The sequence below is a fragment of the Panthera onca genome, chromosome C1 (assembly GCF_046562875.1).
Source record: "Panthera onca isolate mPanOnc1 chromosome C1, mPanOnc1 haplotype 2, whole genome shotgun sequence".
NCBI classification, from domain to species: Eukaryota; Metazoa; Chordata; class Mammalia; order Carnivora; family Felidae; genus Panthera; species Panthera onca.
In genome coordinates, this window is record NC_138346.1 from 94,688,188 (window position 1) to 94,704,376 (window position 16,189).

General features: G+C 36.8%; 1 protein-coding gene across 11 annotated transcripts in view; it reads right to left on the reverse strand.

Moving 5' to 3' along the window:
- R3HDM1 (R3H domain containing 1) overlaps positions 1 to 13,494 on the reverse strand; it is a 127,594-nt gene extending 114,100 nt beyond the window's left edge. For 9 of the 11 annotated variants that reach the window (XM_060625992.2, XM_060625988.2, XM_060625985.2 and 6 more), the window contains exons 1-3: positions 13,382 to 13,460; positions 12,359 to 12,392; positions 11,318 to 11,528 (exon numbers count right to left, since the gene is read on the reverse strand). In XM_060625992.2, coding sequence (XP_060481975.1) covers positions 11,318 to 11,488 — 171 coding nt within the window. In that variant the 5' untranslated portion in view covers positions 11,489 to 11,528; positions 12,359 to 12,392; positions 13,382 to 13,460. Of the gene's footprint in view, positions 1 to 11,317; positions 11,529 to 12,358; positions 12,393 to 12,661; positions 12,705 to 13,381 lie in introns of those variants that run through there. The other 2 variants (XM_078451345.1, XM_060625978.2) reach the window with 2 other exon arrangements.
- Positions 13,495 to 16,189: the final 2,695 nt, after the last annotated feature.

Genomic DNA, 16,189 nt, shown 5'->3' on the forward strand with positions numbered 1-16,189 from the left:
CTGTGGGTATTTTGGTATTTTCTTTAAGTCAGCAAATGGCCAAAATTTCCATGTTAACTGAGTTAAATGAAACTTATAAAGTAACTAATTAGATACACTAAAATAAAATATACTTCTTAAGAATTTTATAACATATTACATTTTAGCTAAGGTGAGGAAAACATACACACACACGCACGCACACGCACACACACCTGAGTGATTTTAAGTAGCTATGCTTAGAAAAGTTTCCAAACTTACTAAGAATGCTTTAAATGCACACTGAGTCAGAGTACAACCACCTATCTACTGAGTCTTTTTAACACTATAAAGAGGCACACCACCAGTTTATTAGTGATGGAATCCTATTTGCCTGGTCCAGGGTAAGGCAAAGAAGCAGAAAGAAAAGAGGGCAGTTACAATATGCATTTCATTCAGCATGACTGGAATATCACACGACCTGGACACCCGCTGGGACAACCAGCTCTAGTTTGTGATACCAGGCTCTGGTTTGGGAAAGCAGCTGAAGTGCCTATGAAATGAAGCCAGACAGGTTTTAAACACTTTACTTCTTCTCACCTCCTCCAATCTACCTCTCAACCCCAATCCCCAATAGGTATCTATCATTCATACACATTAAAACCAGGAAGCTAGTTTGGTACCAAACATAAAACAGGTGAAAAAGTCCTTCTTAATACCTAGATTAGTATGCTTTGCATATGAAAAAAAAAAAAAAAGCCACTATTTCATTCTTCCACCCAAAAAAGCCTTATGTAAAATCAACAGAAATGGGAATCTGGGGATTCCTGGGTGGCTCAGTTGGTTGAGCATCTGACTCTTGATTTCGGCCCACGTCATGATCTCACTGTGGTGAGACTGAACCCCGCATCGGGCCCCATGCCGGGCAAAGAGCCTGCTTAAGATTCTCTCCTACTCACTCACTCTCACTTTCTGTCTTTCTCTCTCTCGAAGAGGAAGAAGAAGAAAAAATGAGAATCTGCAGTACCAGTGTGTCCTGGTACCCATTTTGCATCCAAAGTTCTTGAAATATAAGAAGCACTATATTTTGGGGAGTTTTGACTCTGGATTACCAGAGTCATTTAGCAATAACAAAAGAAAAATAGAAAAAATAAAGAAGAAAACGGCATAGAAGTGCACACAGATGCATATGTCAGTGCTTCCTGCCTATGAGACCTTCTGCATGTCGGTACTGTCTTCTGTTTCTATTTACTTTCCTCTTTAATTTGTTCAAGAGGATTTCTAACAGTCTGTACTGATATCTAAAAGCAGAATTAAAAAAGTTATGCTACATAATGCAGTAAGGGCTTACAGGCCAAAAAGTGGGAGAAAATCAATAGATGAACACTAGAAAATCCGCATAACTAAATGAGGTCCAAGGCACTAGAAGGGAAAAGAATTTGTGACTTACCCCCCTTCTCTTAAACCCTTACAATTTTAAGCATCAGGAGTACAAAACTTTCTATTGAAAAATTAAAAAAAAATTTTTTTTTAATGTTTTATTTATTTTTGAGACAGAGAGAGACAGAGCATGAGCAGGGGAGGGGCAGAGAGAGAGGGAGACAACAGAATCCGAACCAGGCTCCACACTCTGAGCTGTCAGCACAGAGCCCGACGCAGGGCTTAAACTCACAAACCGTGAGATCATGACCTGAGCCGAAGTCAGCTTAGCTGACTGAGCCACCCAGGCACCCCAGTCTATTGAAAAATTTTAAAAGAGATGATTAAGTGGCAAGTACAAACTGTATTTCCTATGTAGAAGGGTTGACTTTAAATTTCTAGCTTTGCTTATTAGTAGGTGATCCTGGTCAAATTTTTTTCGGTTTATTCTCATCTGTATAAAAGTTCATATGATTTGCACTAATTTTCAAGGCTCCTGAATAGGTTTGATTAAACGGCAGAGTAAAGAAGGGGCTCTGTAAAACCTAAAGCACTATATATATGTAATAGATTATTAAAAGTTAGGAACCTAGCATGTCAGAAAACCTATGTCCTATTTCTAATCACTAGACCTAAGAATTAACTTAAAAAAAATTAAGTGGGGATACTGTATGTTACCCCTACAGTAATTGTTTAGAGTTTTTATAGACTCATACATACATTCACCAGCTCAGTTTTAATTCATAAGGAACTTTTGATAACAATGAAGATAAAAAAAGAGGTAAAATTATCTCAATGTGATTTCATTTAATTTAACATGTTCTGAATTCCTGCTTGTATACAAGACATTGCCACACACTGGGCTACACAGATGAATAAGACTGTTTCTGGTCTCAGGAATCTTAGAGTCCAAGTTCAGAATTACTAAACAGTCCACCAGAACCCAAAACCTTCAGACTACTACCTGTGACAGAATACTAAAGATGGTCTCCCCATATTCCAATCCCCTGATAATTTAATCAAACTCTAACCTAAGTAAAGCTGTGAGGGGGTTTTGGAGACGTAATTAAAGTCCCAAGTCAGTCCATCTTAAGATACAGATAATCCAGCAGGGTTTGACACATTCATGAGAGCTCTTTTAAAGCTGAAAGTTTTCTTTGGTTGGGAGAAGGGCAAGTCAGAAAACAACAGGTGAGAAGGACATGACACACCAGTGTTGGCTTTGAAGATGGAGAGGCCATGGGAAGATTGCAGGCAGGCTCTAAGGAGCAGAGAGTAAGCAGCCCGTGGCTAAGAAGTCAGCAAGGAAACGTGGACCTCAAACTTAAAGCTAGCTGCAAGGAACTAAATTACACTAGCAACTGGAATGAGCTTGGAAGCAAATTCTTCCCTGAGTCTCCAGATAAGGGCCTAGGCTGGCCAACACCTTTGAGTTTGGCTTTGTGAAACCCTAAACAAAGAACTCAGCTGAACCCAACTTAGCTTCAACAGAACTATGAGTTGGCAAGTGGATGCTACTTTTAAGCATCTAAGTTTACAGTAATATGCTATGCTGCAATAGAAAACTAATACACTACTACATTAAATAGATTATAAAATGCCAAAGGGCCATTATTTAATAAAAATCAGTTATAACTTCACTTTAAATAGCAAAGAACTGAAATTACATAATATATACATAACAACAAAGCAGAGAAAACATGTTGTGTGTATTAAAACAAACAAACAGCCTTTGTTTTATATTTTGGTATCATTTTGGCAGCCAGATTTGACTTTAAATAGGAATAAAATTATTTTAAAAATGTATCTTTTTAAGGAATATTTTTACTTTTTCCTCATTTTTTAAAAAATTAGTGAAAAATACACATAAAATTTACCATATTAGCAGTTAGGTGTACAGATCAGTAGTATTAAATGCATTCATAATGTTGTGCAACCATCACTACCATCCACATCCATAACTCTTCATCTTGTAAAACTGAAAGTTACTCTATTAAATACAACTCCTCATTCTCCTCTCCCCAGCCCCTGGCAACAACCATTCTACTTTGTCTTAATGATTCTGACTACTTTAAGTACCTCATAAGGGTGAAAGCACATAGTATTTGCCTTTTGTGACTGGATTATTTCACTTAGCATAATGACCTCAAGGTTGTAGCATGTTGCAGAATTTCCTTCCTAAGGCTGAGTAATATTCAATTTTATGTATATACCAAAACATGCTTACCCATTCATTCATCTGTTGATGGATCCATTTGAGGTGATTCAATGTTTCAGTTATTGTGAATAATGTTGCTATGAACGTGGGTGTACAAATATCTCTTCAAAATCCTTTTAATTTTTTTTGGGGGGGGGACTTAAAAGTGGAATTGCTGGATCACATAGTAGTTCTATTTTTAAGTTTTTGATTAACTGTTATGCCACTTTCCACTAGTGGCTGTCCCATTTTAAGTTCCCACCAAGATTGTACAAGGTTTTAATTCCCCTACATCTTGCCAAAATGTGCTTTCTGGTTTTTGATATCCATCCAAATGGGTATGAGGTAGTATCTATTGTGGTTTTGATTTGCTTTTCCGTAATGTTTAATGATGATGTGTATCTTTTCATGCACTTACTGGCCATTCATAGATATTTAGAGAAATGTCTATTTAAGTCCTTTGCCCATTTTTGAATAGGGTTGTTTTGTACTTGTGTTTTTAGGAATTCTCTATATATTCTGGTTATTAATCACTTATCAGTACATGATTTACAATATTTTCTCCTATTCTATGGGTTGTCTGTCTACTCTGTTGACAGTGTCTTGTAATGCACAATTAAAAAGTTTTTTTATGAAATCTAACTTGTCTTTTCTTCTTTTGTTACCTGTGCCTTTGGTGTCATAGCCAAGAAATCACTGCCAAATCTAACGTCATAAAAGTAATCACCCTTCCCCCTGTTCGAGATTTTGATTCACATTCCATTTGGTATCCTGATTAGAGTAAAAGCAGTGAGAATTATGCTTTACAAACACTGCATTATCGCAACATCGTGATATGGCTTTAAATGGATTGTATATGAGAAAAAAATAACACTGGAATTAAGGCAATAACTACATATGCAAACCAAGCACATTACTCTGACACAGCCCTTAGTAAAGAGCTCTTTTGATTAAGTGATAATTGATATTGCTGCAAGCAGGTCAGTCACTGAGTTGAAGGATAAGCTTTGAATGGCTTCATTCATTTAAAAAAGTACCTCCTACTGGCCCACCATGGCCAAAGGAAACCTCTGCTAATCTCCACCGGTGTCACTTGCAATCACTGTGCCTACAATCTTCTGATACACCTGACTGAACATCTGTTTTATCTATAAAAGATCGATCTCTCCACTGACCATGATCCTGATCAGGGTGGAGACATCTGTGTTGGCACATTCCATGGAATAGCAGAGCCTCTCAGTAAAAAAAGCAAGGCAGTTCAGGGTATAGTGGAAGATGGGTCTTCAGACCACTTTTAATTCACGGCCAACACGGCTTAACAAATCTTGATTAGCCATCCTGGAATAAGCCTCCATGGTAGTTTTTAGCTGAGAGAAGATACTTATGGCAAGAGTCATGTTAAAGCAAGATTCATCTGTCCCTAGTCTCCTCTCACCTGCTTGATAGAGATGCTGAATATCTTCCTGAGCCAATTGGTAGCATGTATGCATATAAGCTTAGCATTTTATTTTCCCCTTCCAAAACCCATCCATCTTGAGAACACTCTGGCTATCTCATCTGACTCTCATTAGCCAAGTCTCACTAATTAGGAAGCAAACTCCAGCTTTGGTCAGGGATGGCTCTTGGAGTGTCCTCAGTTTTGCAAATGTTGTAGCATTTACAAGACTCAACAAAAAGAGCTTGGGTTCACTATAAAATGCACAGAAACACAGATGCTACTTTTAGGGTAGCTGGGCAAAAATAAGCTTGGGAAAGATGACTGAGTTATCACTGCTCTGGAAAAACCACATGGAGGTAGAAGGCTGGAGGTGACTCTTGGTTATCCACTGGCTCTCCAAGTGACCTGGGCGTAGATATCTGGAAAACGGAAGGGGTGCTCAGATAAACTCTGGGAACTTTAGCTGTGACTGTTTGAGTTTTATGAATTTAACTACAAAATGGTAAGTTACTACCTTGAGCATCTCTTGCGGACTCAGGATCTTTTTGGAAGAAATGTCAATGGGATTAACAGAGGGCACGTCTCTTCCAAGGCATTTCTTCCTCAGGTTCTTAAAGGGTGATGGTGGTGATGAATACCTCCACTGATATCCATGATATTCAAATGGAAACCCATCCAGCCTGAACCCAAACACACACACTGTCTGGGTCTGGCACCAGAAGACTAATATAGTCTTGTCTCAGATCTCAGCATCAACTCCTTTCTTGAAAATGCCACCTTCTCTCTGGTAATACTGAACCACGCCAGTGGCTTTCCTCCCATTGTCTGTGGGGCCATCATCAGCGTATTGCTGCTCTGGGCTATGTGTGTTTCTGCTGGAAACACCCAATGTTCAGGGAGTCTGGCTTCACTAATCATTTGGTTGGGGTAGCTTCCACAGGTTAATGGTTGTTTTCCTTTATTAGCGTTGTTGCTTTTGTCTTAGGCATCCAACATCCTCACTGTTCAAAGTATAGTCCAATACTGGTACCAGCTGGGAGGGTGTTGAGATTCAGAATCTTGGGGGTATTACCCCACACCTTCTTCAGTCTGTTTTGTGGCTATGCAGTGTTCACCCTTTGACTTCCTTAAAGTTGTCAACTTTTAATAGGTCTGGCAGCTCCAGCTCCATGGCCCTTTCTGTCTTGGGTGTGCAGATTACAGCAGGTATCCCTGGGAACTGGAGATGTCTTGGAGGTGGTGGGGCTGGGGACTGAAAAAATCCCCTTGGTGTCCTAAGAAATCAGTGCAAATCCAATGTCATGATGTTTCCCCCCTGTATTCTTCTAAGAGTTTCATAGTTTTAGCTCTTGCATTTAAGTCTTTCATAGATTTTGTGTTAATTTTTATATATGGCATTAAGTAAAGCTCCAACTTCCTTCTTTTGCATGTGGATATCCAGCTGTTCCAACACCATTTGTTGAAAAGACTATCTTTCTCCACGGTATAGGCACCCTTTTCAAAAATTATTTGACTGGAGCAACTAGGTGGCTCAGTTGGTTAGGCGTCTGACTTCGGCTCAGGTCATGATCTCATGGTTTGTGAGTCTGACCCCGCATCAGGCTCTGCTGACAGCTCAGAGCCTGAAGCCTGCTTCGGATTCTGTGTCTCCCTCTCTCTCTGCCCCTCCCCTGCTCACGCTCTCTCTCTCTGTCTCTCTCAAAAATAAACATTAAAAAAAAGTTGAATTCATTAAATATTAATAAAAGACAATAAAAGTATAATATACAAATCTGCAACTTAATGCAAAGAAACAAAGAGTACTTCACTGCAATTCTGGGGAGCTTAGGTCAAGAAATAAGTTTTATTTTGTATTTTACTACTAACAAAAAGAATGCTGTGTGAGAATAAAGGGACTATTCTAACAAGCCATGTTGTTGTGCTATTAGTAATAAATAATTAGTAACATGCTGATGATAATAAATATTATAGAATATTTATTCTATAGATAGAGAATCTACCTATAGGAGATTCTATGGGTATAGAATCTACCACTAGCTAGGCTCTCACTATATACCGGGTATGTTAGATACATCCTTTATATCTTTGTTGGAGAAAAAGGAAAACAGTTAAGATCGGTATGATTTTATACAGACAGCCTTTCATTCAATCCTTTATTATTTAAAAAAAAATTTTTTTAACGTTTATTTATTTTGAGACAGAGACAGACAGAGCATGAATGGGGGAAGGTCAGAGAGAGAGGGAGACACAGAATCCGAAACAGGCTCCAGGCTCTGAGCTGTCAGCACAGAGCCCAACATGGGGCTTGAACTCACGGACCACGAGATCATGACCTGAGCTGAAGTCGGACGCTCAACTGACTGAGCCACCCAGGCGCCCCTCATTCAATCCTTTAAACAAAAACTTCTTTACATGTTTCATCAATTAAATAATTTAATGCCTGTTAACCTCCTGTTGGTCAATGGGGTCTGTACCTTGAGTTTTTCTGATAACCCTATTAGATTGCCATTGCTTTCTTGTCTCTTCCATGCCCCATCTTCCCTTTTTTTAAAGAAAGGCATTGGAGCTCACCTGGGGACACAAGATGTAGGTATTTTGTCTTGACTATCAAAGGGCCTGCTATAGAAACAGAGTATACTAAGCACCTATTTCAACTGATTTTGTCTGGTAAATTCACTCATATAGATCAGAAGCTGTTCATGCTCTTTGGCACATAAAGGTCTAGTTGTAAACAAAAATCAGTTCTCATTTCCTCCACAACAAAGGTTACCAACACAATCTGGACTGGCCATCTTATTGTTCAATAAATAGTTTGTTGGGAGAGGGATCATTGTTTAAACTGCTCTAAAATAGGTTTTGGATTGTGTTTATATACACATGTACACAGATGAGTACCCCTACACAAAGCATTTGTCCTGTACAAAAATACAATTAAAAAAGAATGGGGAAGTTGAATAAATAGTGAGCAGAGCACAAGATTCCTAATTTTACATTTGAAATAAATGACTACAAAAAATCAAGACAAGTAATTCACCCTAAATTTAATCTGAAAATTCTATCCCTGAGAAAAATCGAACACCAGAGGGCATATTAATCAGTTTAACAAAGAAAACCAAAGCAAACACTTCTCCCCTTCCCCCACCATTCATTAAAGATTAGTTGTAGTCGAACATTTTTCTGGATTTAGAAGCTTGACTCCTCATCACTTCAATCTTCTAATTACTATATAATCATAAAAAGTCCAATATACAACTTAGTATCTGTAATAGGAATAGCGTGTGGCAGTAGAAAAATTACTCAGCAAAAACTCTTTGCACAATTATCTGGGACCATAATCAACAGTTCAGAACCAACCCCACAGTAATTATGTAGGTAAGTTAACTTCTTGACATTAATGTACACAGATCGCTCAAATTAGCACTAAAGTATTCTTAAGAAAGTAATTCTAAAACTTCTATAAAAGATTATAACCCAAAATAAAACTCTGAATGAAGAACACAACTAACATTTTTAAAAAAGAGAGAGTCACGCCAGCAGAATTACATATAAAAGCAATGGTTAAGGAGCTCTATGAGATAGTCCACTTGTAATCATCGAAGGTAATGTCCAATGTCTGCTGTCCTCTCTCCAGTTTGATAAAATTTTTTATATGAATGCTATCTTTAACACTTTAACATAGTAGAAAACTGTAAGATGTCTTCACAGTATTACAGAAGCTACTACATCCCTTCGTTCAAAAATGACTTTTTCTAAATAAAGCACTAAGGGCATGGTCAGGAAATTAAGACTTGGGAATGGATGAAATATATGCTTCTTGAAGAAACATTTTCATTTTTCTAAGTCACTTCAAGTATTACTGGGTTGAAGCAAGACAACAGATATAAGTTTATTCAGAATGATAGACAAGGAAATAGGCAATATATTGGTTTATTCAAAATTCTTAATAGGAAACATATATAAGTTGATATACACATCTAAATTTAAGTAAATACAGTGGCTATTAAAATTAAACCTTTAGCCAGCATCTTAAAGGTACCCAAGAAAGATGAAATGTCTACTAGTATGTCATAAGGTAACTCCATAGTAAGTTAAAAGATAATTTTATATTAGCCAGATTTTTTGTAACAAGACTATTCTACTGATGCTTAACACAGTTGACTTTTTTTTACATTATAATAGGTAAAAATACAGGAAAAAACTTTTATATTTATTAATCTACTTCCATTTCTAATTTCCACTACTTAAATCTCTTCCATGTAAGTTGTTTTGACTGTAAGCCTCTTGCCAGACACCTTGCATGGAGGCATGTTGGATCTCAAAAAGTTCCAAGCAGAGTAAATATTCTCACATACAGTAAACTCTTAAAAAACATCTGAACACACTGTGAATATAGCATTCAATAGATTAATATAAGATGAATTCTCATGTTCTCTTTGTTTCTCTTCCCAATCTTTATAGTCATGATGCTGAATGGAGTATGTCAGAGACCACGTTCATTTTTGCTTACTTTAGTATTTCCTTTGCATAGAATAGGCTTTCAATAAGTGTTTGGGGAATGCATGCAATTTTCCTATATTCCTATAGTATGAACTGTGCCATGATTCAACAGTGCTTACTGCCAAGGGCAACACAACACACACAGTAAGAAATGCAATAATCCAAACTGATCACTTGTTTATAAGCATGACCTGGAAGAGGGAGTATTAGGTATAAAAAAGGGACTAAAAGGAAATCTTCTACTATTTCAATAATAAGTGCAATAGAATTTTAGCAGATTTTCTCTGATTCAATCAGGATACTGGCATGCTGCCATCACAGTGTAGTGACGGCAAGCTTGGCAATTTGTTTTAAAAAGTACTATTACTAAAAATGACTAGGAAAAGTATGTTATTTCTGCCAATTTCTTAGGTAATTACCACTTGACTATACTTAATCAGTGGGGCCTAAATGCCTTTTTATAGCTATGTGAGTTGCTTTCATTTTCTAACACATTTCTGGCATATAATGGGGAATTAAACAAAGTTTCTGACTGAATGAATGAAATAACCCTTAAAAGAAACTTCTTTACTTATAAGAAAAGTATATTAAAAAAATAGCCCTTTATGCTTATAAAAAAGTAGCCCTCGAGATCTTCAGGATGTAATAAGAATGACAGAATAACAATAAAATATTTTCTCCAAACTAGAATTCTTTATTCATAGGGCTAAACTAAAACAAATGAGTTAGAAATAATATTTAAGAAAGTTTTGTGGTAGATTAAAGGTCTTTCTTTCCTACTGAGATGGAGACTCTAATTGCCCCTCCCTTGAATCTGAGCTAACTTAATTCACATATGTCATCAAAAGATGACAGAAGAGACATTCTGGGACTTCTAAGCCTAGTCAAAAGAATGCTTGCAGCTGTGGTTGGCTCCTGGAACATTCTTTCTGTGATCCCTGAGTCATCACATAGTAAGTGTGACTACCCTGGGCGGCCATGCTGGAGGGGCCACAGGGAGATGCTCCCAGTTCCAGGTGAGAAGACATCTCAGCCATTCCCACCATGGTGTCAGATATGTGAGTGAAACAGTTTTGGACTTTCCAGGCCAGTCCATCTATCAGTTAAATATTGGCAAAAAACCACTTTTGTTGCCTTAGGCAACAAATTCACTAAAAATTCAGTAAGCCAAGCCCTTATGCCATCTTCCTGACTCACAAATCATGGGACATTACTAGAACATTCAGAAGTGAATACTGTAAGTACTACTTGAAATAATTTTTACCTATCTTGAATCTTTTGACCAATTCATCAATTTCCATCTATGCCTGGAATTAAAAGCCTTCTCAGTAGTTAATTCTAAATCATATATGTGTAGCAGCAAAAGCCTCAAATGAATTCGTTTTTCCCAGCAACCTCTGTTCTCAGTCATGGGTGACTGCTTCCCTTAAGGGTTGTTTTTGCCAAGAAAACTTCTACAGTTTGCAATCTTACTTATTCTTCTCTCCTTTAAGGGTTCTTAGGTTAGATCCTGAACTCTCATGATGCTAATAGGTGCAGAGGAGTACAAAAAAGTAGAAACCCAATAAAAAATGAATTGTACACATACAAATGAAAGCAATTATAAGTAAATACAAAGCAAATCAAAGATACAAGAAATTCAAAGAGCTACACTCAACAATCTAATCCAGATAGCTCAAAAAACAGCTAGTAAACACGTCCCAAAGGGTCAACTTACCCTTTTAGAATTTTGAGAGTGAGATTGGTATAAAGAGTATAATTGTATCTTGAGAATTAGTATTTGTAGTCAGAGAGAAAATCCTGTTTACCTGCAAATCAATATTGTTGTCAATACAACGTTCATTCTTCTCTGCCAAAATCTTCCCATAGTTTTCTGATTTGATAAGATTTTCAACTCTGGTTTTATCTTTCACTTCTGCCTCCAAATCCTTCATTGTTTCAGTTTCATTTTTTACAGTAACAGTATCAGACATCCTCATCAGCAAAGGTTATTTTAGAATTCTACAGGGAACTTGAAGCCTTAGCAAGAAAGAAAAAAAATTTAAATTCAGTTTGAAACATCTCTTAAATTCAGTTACTATACAATATTGACTGATGCCTTCTATGGTCCAGGAATAATGTTGGATTTAAACAAGATAGAAGCAAAATTCCTACTTTCAAAAACTATAGAATTTAGTGGCAGACATATGCACTAAAAAAGGTATACAATGAGATAAGAGCTACAGTAAGGGTATGAGGTGATTCTGAAATACATGCCACTTTTTAAAATTATTTTTCTAAAGTTCATTTATTTTTGGGGGTGGGGAGAGAGAGAGAGAGAGAGAGAGAGAGAGAGGCAGAGCATGAGTGGGGAGGGCCTGAGAGAGAGACAGACACAGAATGTGAAGCAGGCTCCAGGCTCTGAGCTGTCAGCACAGATCAGGACGCGGGGCTTGAACTCACCGCGAGATCATGACCTGAGCCAAAGTCAGATGCTTAACCGACTGAGCCACCCAGGGGCCCCACACACACAACTTTTATTTTTTTTATTTATTTATTTTTTTTTTTAATTTTTTTTTTTTTTTATTTATTTTTGGGACAGAGAGAGACAGAGCATGAACGGGGGAGGGGCAGAGAGAGAGGGAGACACAGAATCGGAAACAGGCTCCAGGCTCCGAGCCATCAGCCCAGAGCCTGACGCGGGGCTCGAACTCACAGACCGCGAGATCGTGACCTGGCTGAAGTCGGACGCTTAACCGACTGCGCCACCCAGGCGCCCCACACACAACTTTTAAAGGGTCTTAGGAAACATTAAGGAATGATCCATGTTAAGGCAATGGTTGTAGTTATAAAGGTAAATAGAGATTTACCTTTTTTTCTAAAAAGGATTTCAGGAGTATCTTCCTGTAAGAAAAATATATTTCTATTATAGCCTTCATTTAGATGCCTAAAGTTCCAAATTTTTAAAAAGAAATAATTAAAAAAAAAAAAAAAACCAGCAACATTCTATACAAAACACAGTTGGTAATCTGCATTAATAATCTGCATTATGAATCAAGCATTGAAAACTCTCCTGATATGTGATTCAGTGACAAACAACACCTATTATCAGACATTTTAGTATACAAATTCCTCAGAAAATCAAATGCGTAAGATGCCAATATATTTCATACCTTTAGTGAGTTTAAGAAAACACTTTATGCTGATACCAAATAGCAGTGCATCAGGGACAGCTGTCATTTTTGAACCTGTGAGAAATGTGACCTTGTAGAACAAAACTTGATGTAAACAACTTCTATTTTTTTCTAGCTTTATCGAGATATAATTGACATAAAACAATGTGTAAGTTTAAGGTGCATGACATGATGATATGATACGTATATATTGTGAAATGGTTACCACAATGTATCACCTCACATAATCATAAACAAATACCTAAACAAATTTCAGAAATCCATAAACACATCTGAAAAGGTTAAAAAAAAAAAAACCCACACAAAAAAAAACAAACAAAAAAAAGAGGGAGAAATAGATTCTAAAGTCACAGGTAGACTAAACTGAATTTTAAAAAGTTTTCCTTAGGGCACCTAGATAGCTCAGTTGATTAAGTGTCCAACTCTTGATTTTAGTTAAGGTCATGATTTCACAGTTCCTCCTGAGATTGAGACCTAGGTCGGGCTGACAGCACCTGGGATTCTCTCTCCAAAAAAAAAAAAAAAAAAAAAAAGTCTTCCTTAATTATATTCCATATCAGAGTTAACTGACTTATTTTCAAAACAACAAGGTTATTAAAGGGTAGGGCATTTCTTAAAATACTCTGGCTCCCTGCTTTTCATATGAAAGATTTTAAAAGAAAAAGGGGTATGTTTTTCTTAAGTGATAAGACAGTTTACCTGATGTGTCCTATGGAATTGGGATTGTGGTGTCCCACAAAAATAAAATAAAGTAATCCAAGGTTCTTTTTCACAGTTGTCAGCCAGGATGTCAAGTGTATTGAACCATCTGGAATCTGGCAGGAGGAGTCCCATGTCCTTGTCACCACTGTAGATTCCTGGGCTGAAATGGACTGTCGTGAATCAAATATATCATACCTTTCAGTGGCCTAAAATTAAAATAAGAGAAAACATTTTAACAAAAGAGCCAAGGGGAGGAACACTACATAGTAATTTGGAAATTAAAAATGTTACTGCTGGTGAATTTACTAGTTTCTTGTCTTAAACAAAAGTCAGAATGCATACTTACAACTAATTTTCACATGTATTAGTTTGTGAGCCTAAATAAGTCACTGAGGCCACCTAGAGAGTTTAGCAGTAAAAGCAGAGGGGAGAAGAAAGTTAGGGAACTAATACATAACAAGAATTTAGTATGTGGTCAGTGTTGTAGGAGAGATATTTATGTATTTTATAAAGGAAAAAAAGTTTGTCTAAGATTGCAACCAAGAATGCTTAACTCCAAAGAGTTTTCTTCCAGAGCTCCACTCTATGGATTTAATGGAAGACTATAATTTTGAATAATGATCACACTCTAGATTTTTAAGAGCACAAAAGAACAAAAGGCTATAATAAGTCATTTAACATTTTCAAAGAAACCCACATGGTCTGTTAAAAGTAAATGTCTAAAGGGTAGAAAGATTATTTTTAAAGACATCTGAAATGCCAAAATTCTTTAAGTGTCATCTGTTTTTAAAGTCAGTTTCATTTTATGTATTTATGCTACAAATGAATACATCATAGTAAACAAATCCCTCTAAAAATCCTATATTGCTCTTCCATTTTCCTTTGATAGTTTTGTTGTCTATTAATAAACTGAAAAGTACAATTTTAAGGTGAAACAATAGAACAAGTAAGGTGTAAGCACCAAGAGAAAGGATGCTAGTATTACCAACCATGCATCATAGAACCATTCACATCTTATACTAGCTCTTCAAAAACTATCTTGAAATAGAATAATTTAGAACCCTGATATATAAATTCACATTAGTTTACACATCTCAGTTTCACTGTCTAAGGGATAACAAAAAGGAGGCAACATAAGCAAATGTAAAAGTTGTTTGCTAAATGACATTGTCCTCTCTATTTGACTGAGGTTGTTGGCCCACTAAATCAAATGAAATGTGTTTTTTTCCCCCTGCAAAAAACACAACAAAAAATACTTCAGTATGATTTTTCTAAGTTCTAACTTTTGCTCTCACAAAATGGTAGACACAAGATGGCAGCACTCACTAAACAGCTAAATTACTACTTTTTTTTGCAAAGTGATTCGTGATTCAATCATGAAGCCTTGAAATTTGAAATTCTAAAAAAGCAAAGGCTGTAATCCATATAAGAAATTTTAAAAAAAGCAACAGTGCAAGGGTTAATGAAGAAGAGGCACAATGTGAAGAGGCAAATACTTAGTTCTGAAGAACCCCAATGAACCTTAAAGACACCCAGTCCAATCTAATTTACCACACAAGCTATTAGCACCTAGAGGTCAAGTGACTTGTCCAAAGTCACACAACGAATGTGTGTGACCAATAATTGTCAATATTCCACACCCCTTGATAAATTACATAAATGATTCTGAGCCAAAATGACCAGTTACTATTTCCTGGGAAAGAGATAATTATCAAGTGCACTAGCATTACACCAGAGTTTAAATCCCAGATCTGCCAATTATGACTTTGGTAAATTACTAATCTTTGTGAGCCATAATTTTCTGAGCTATGAAGTGGGAAACAGTGTATTTAGCTCATAAACTTATTGGGAAGAATAAATGTTTTAAACGTAAAGCATCTACTACACCCTCTCCAACAGGTGGGCACTTCAAAATATCAGCTCTTTTCCATGGTTAGAATCATTCTAAGTCAGCAGTTGGCTGAGGCTGAGTTTGCTGTGTGCTGGCTGTACCCACCATGATAGCAGATTGAAAGGAGGCCCATTAGTGGCTTTGTATTCCTCAAGTTTTCCTATGCATATACCCTACAAAGGTCAAAAGAGGAGAACACTAGTTTGCATGGATGTGTGTATACCTGAGAAGGGAAGTGTTTGCCTGGATGCATAGCCTCAAGGGGCTCTCATTTTTAGCCTTCTAATTTAACATTAAAAATTCACAAAATTCTTCGGGTGCCGTTGGTTAAGCTTCAGACTTCAGCTCAGGTCGTGAGCTAACAGCTCCTGGGTTCGAGCCCTGTGTCAGGCTCTGTGGTGACAGCTCAGACCCTGGAGCCTGCTTTGGATTCTGTTTCCCTCTCTCTCTGCCCCTCCCCCGCTTGTAGTCTGTCTCTCTCTCTAAAATAAATACACATTAAAAAAAAATTACAAAATTCTCCATTCTTCTCTGAATACTAATGCTTTTGTTTTAAATAAAATGTTTTTCTTCTCCAAATCTTCAGATAAAAGAGATATTCCAGCTTTCTGGTATTCACTAAAACCAAAACTGTTTTATCTTGGCACAATACCTACACTTCTGCAGGGCTGTATGGCTTCTGGAGTCTGTATGGGCATGTAAGGTCAAGTATAGGATCTACAAGATAGGGATATGGTATCTCTGCCAATGCAATTAGCAGTCAATTAAATGTACCACCTTAATGTAATACATTGTTATACAGTAAGTGAAAGTGACTTAAAAACATACATGAGTTTGTCAAGTTTCTCCAACTGAAAGGCAACTTACAGAAAGTTAGCAAAATGTTGGTATTTATTAAGCACATACATCTGAGT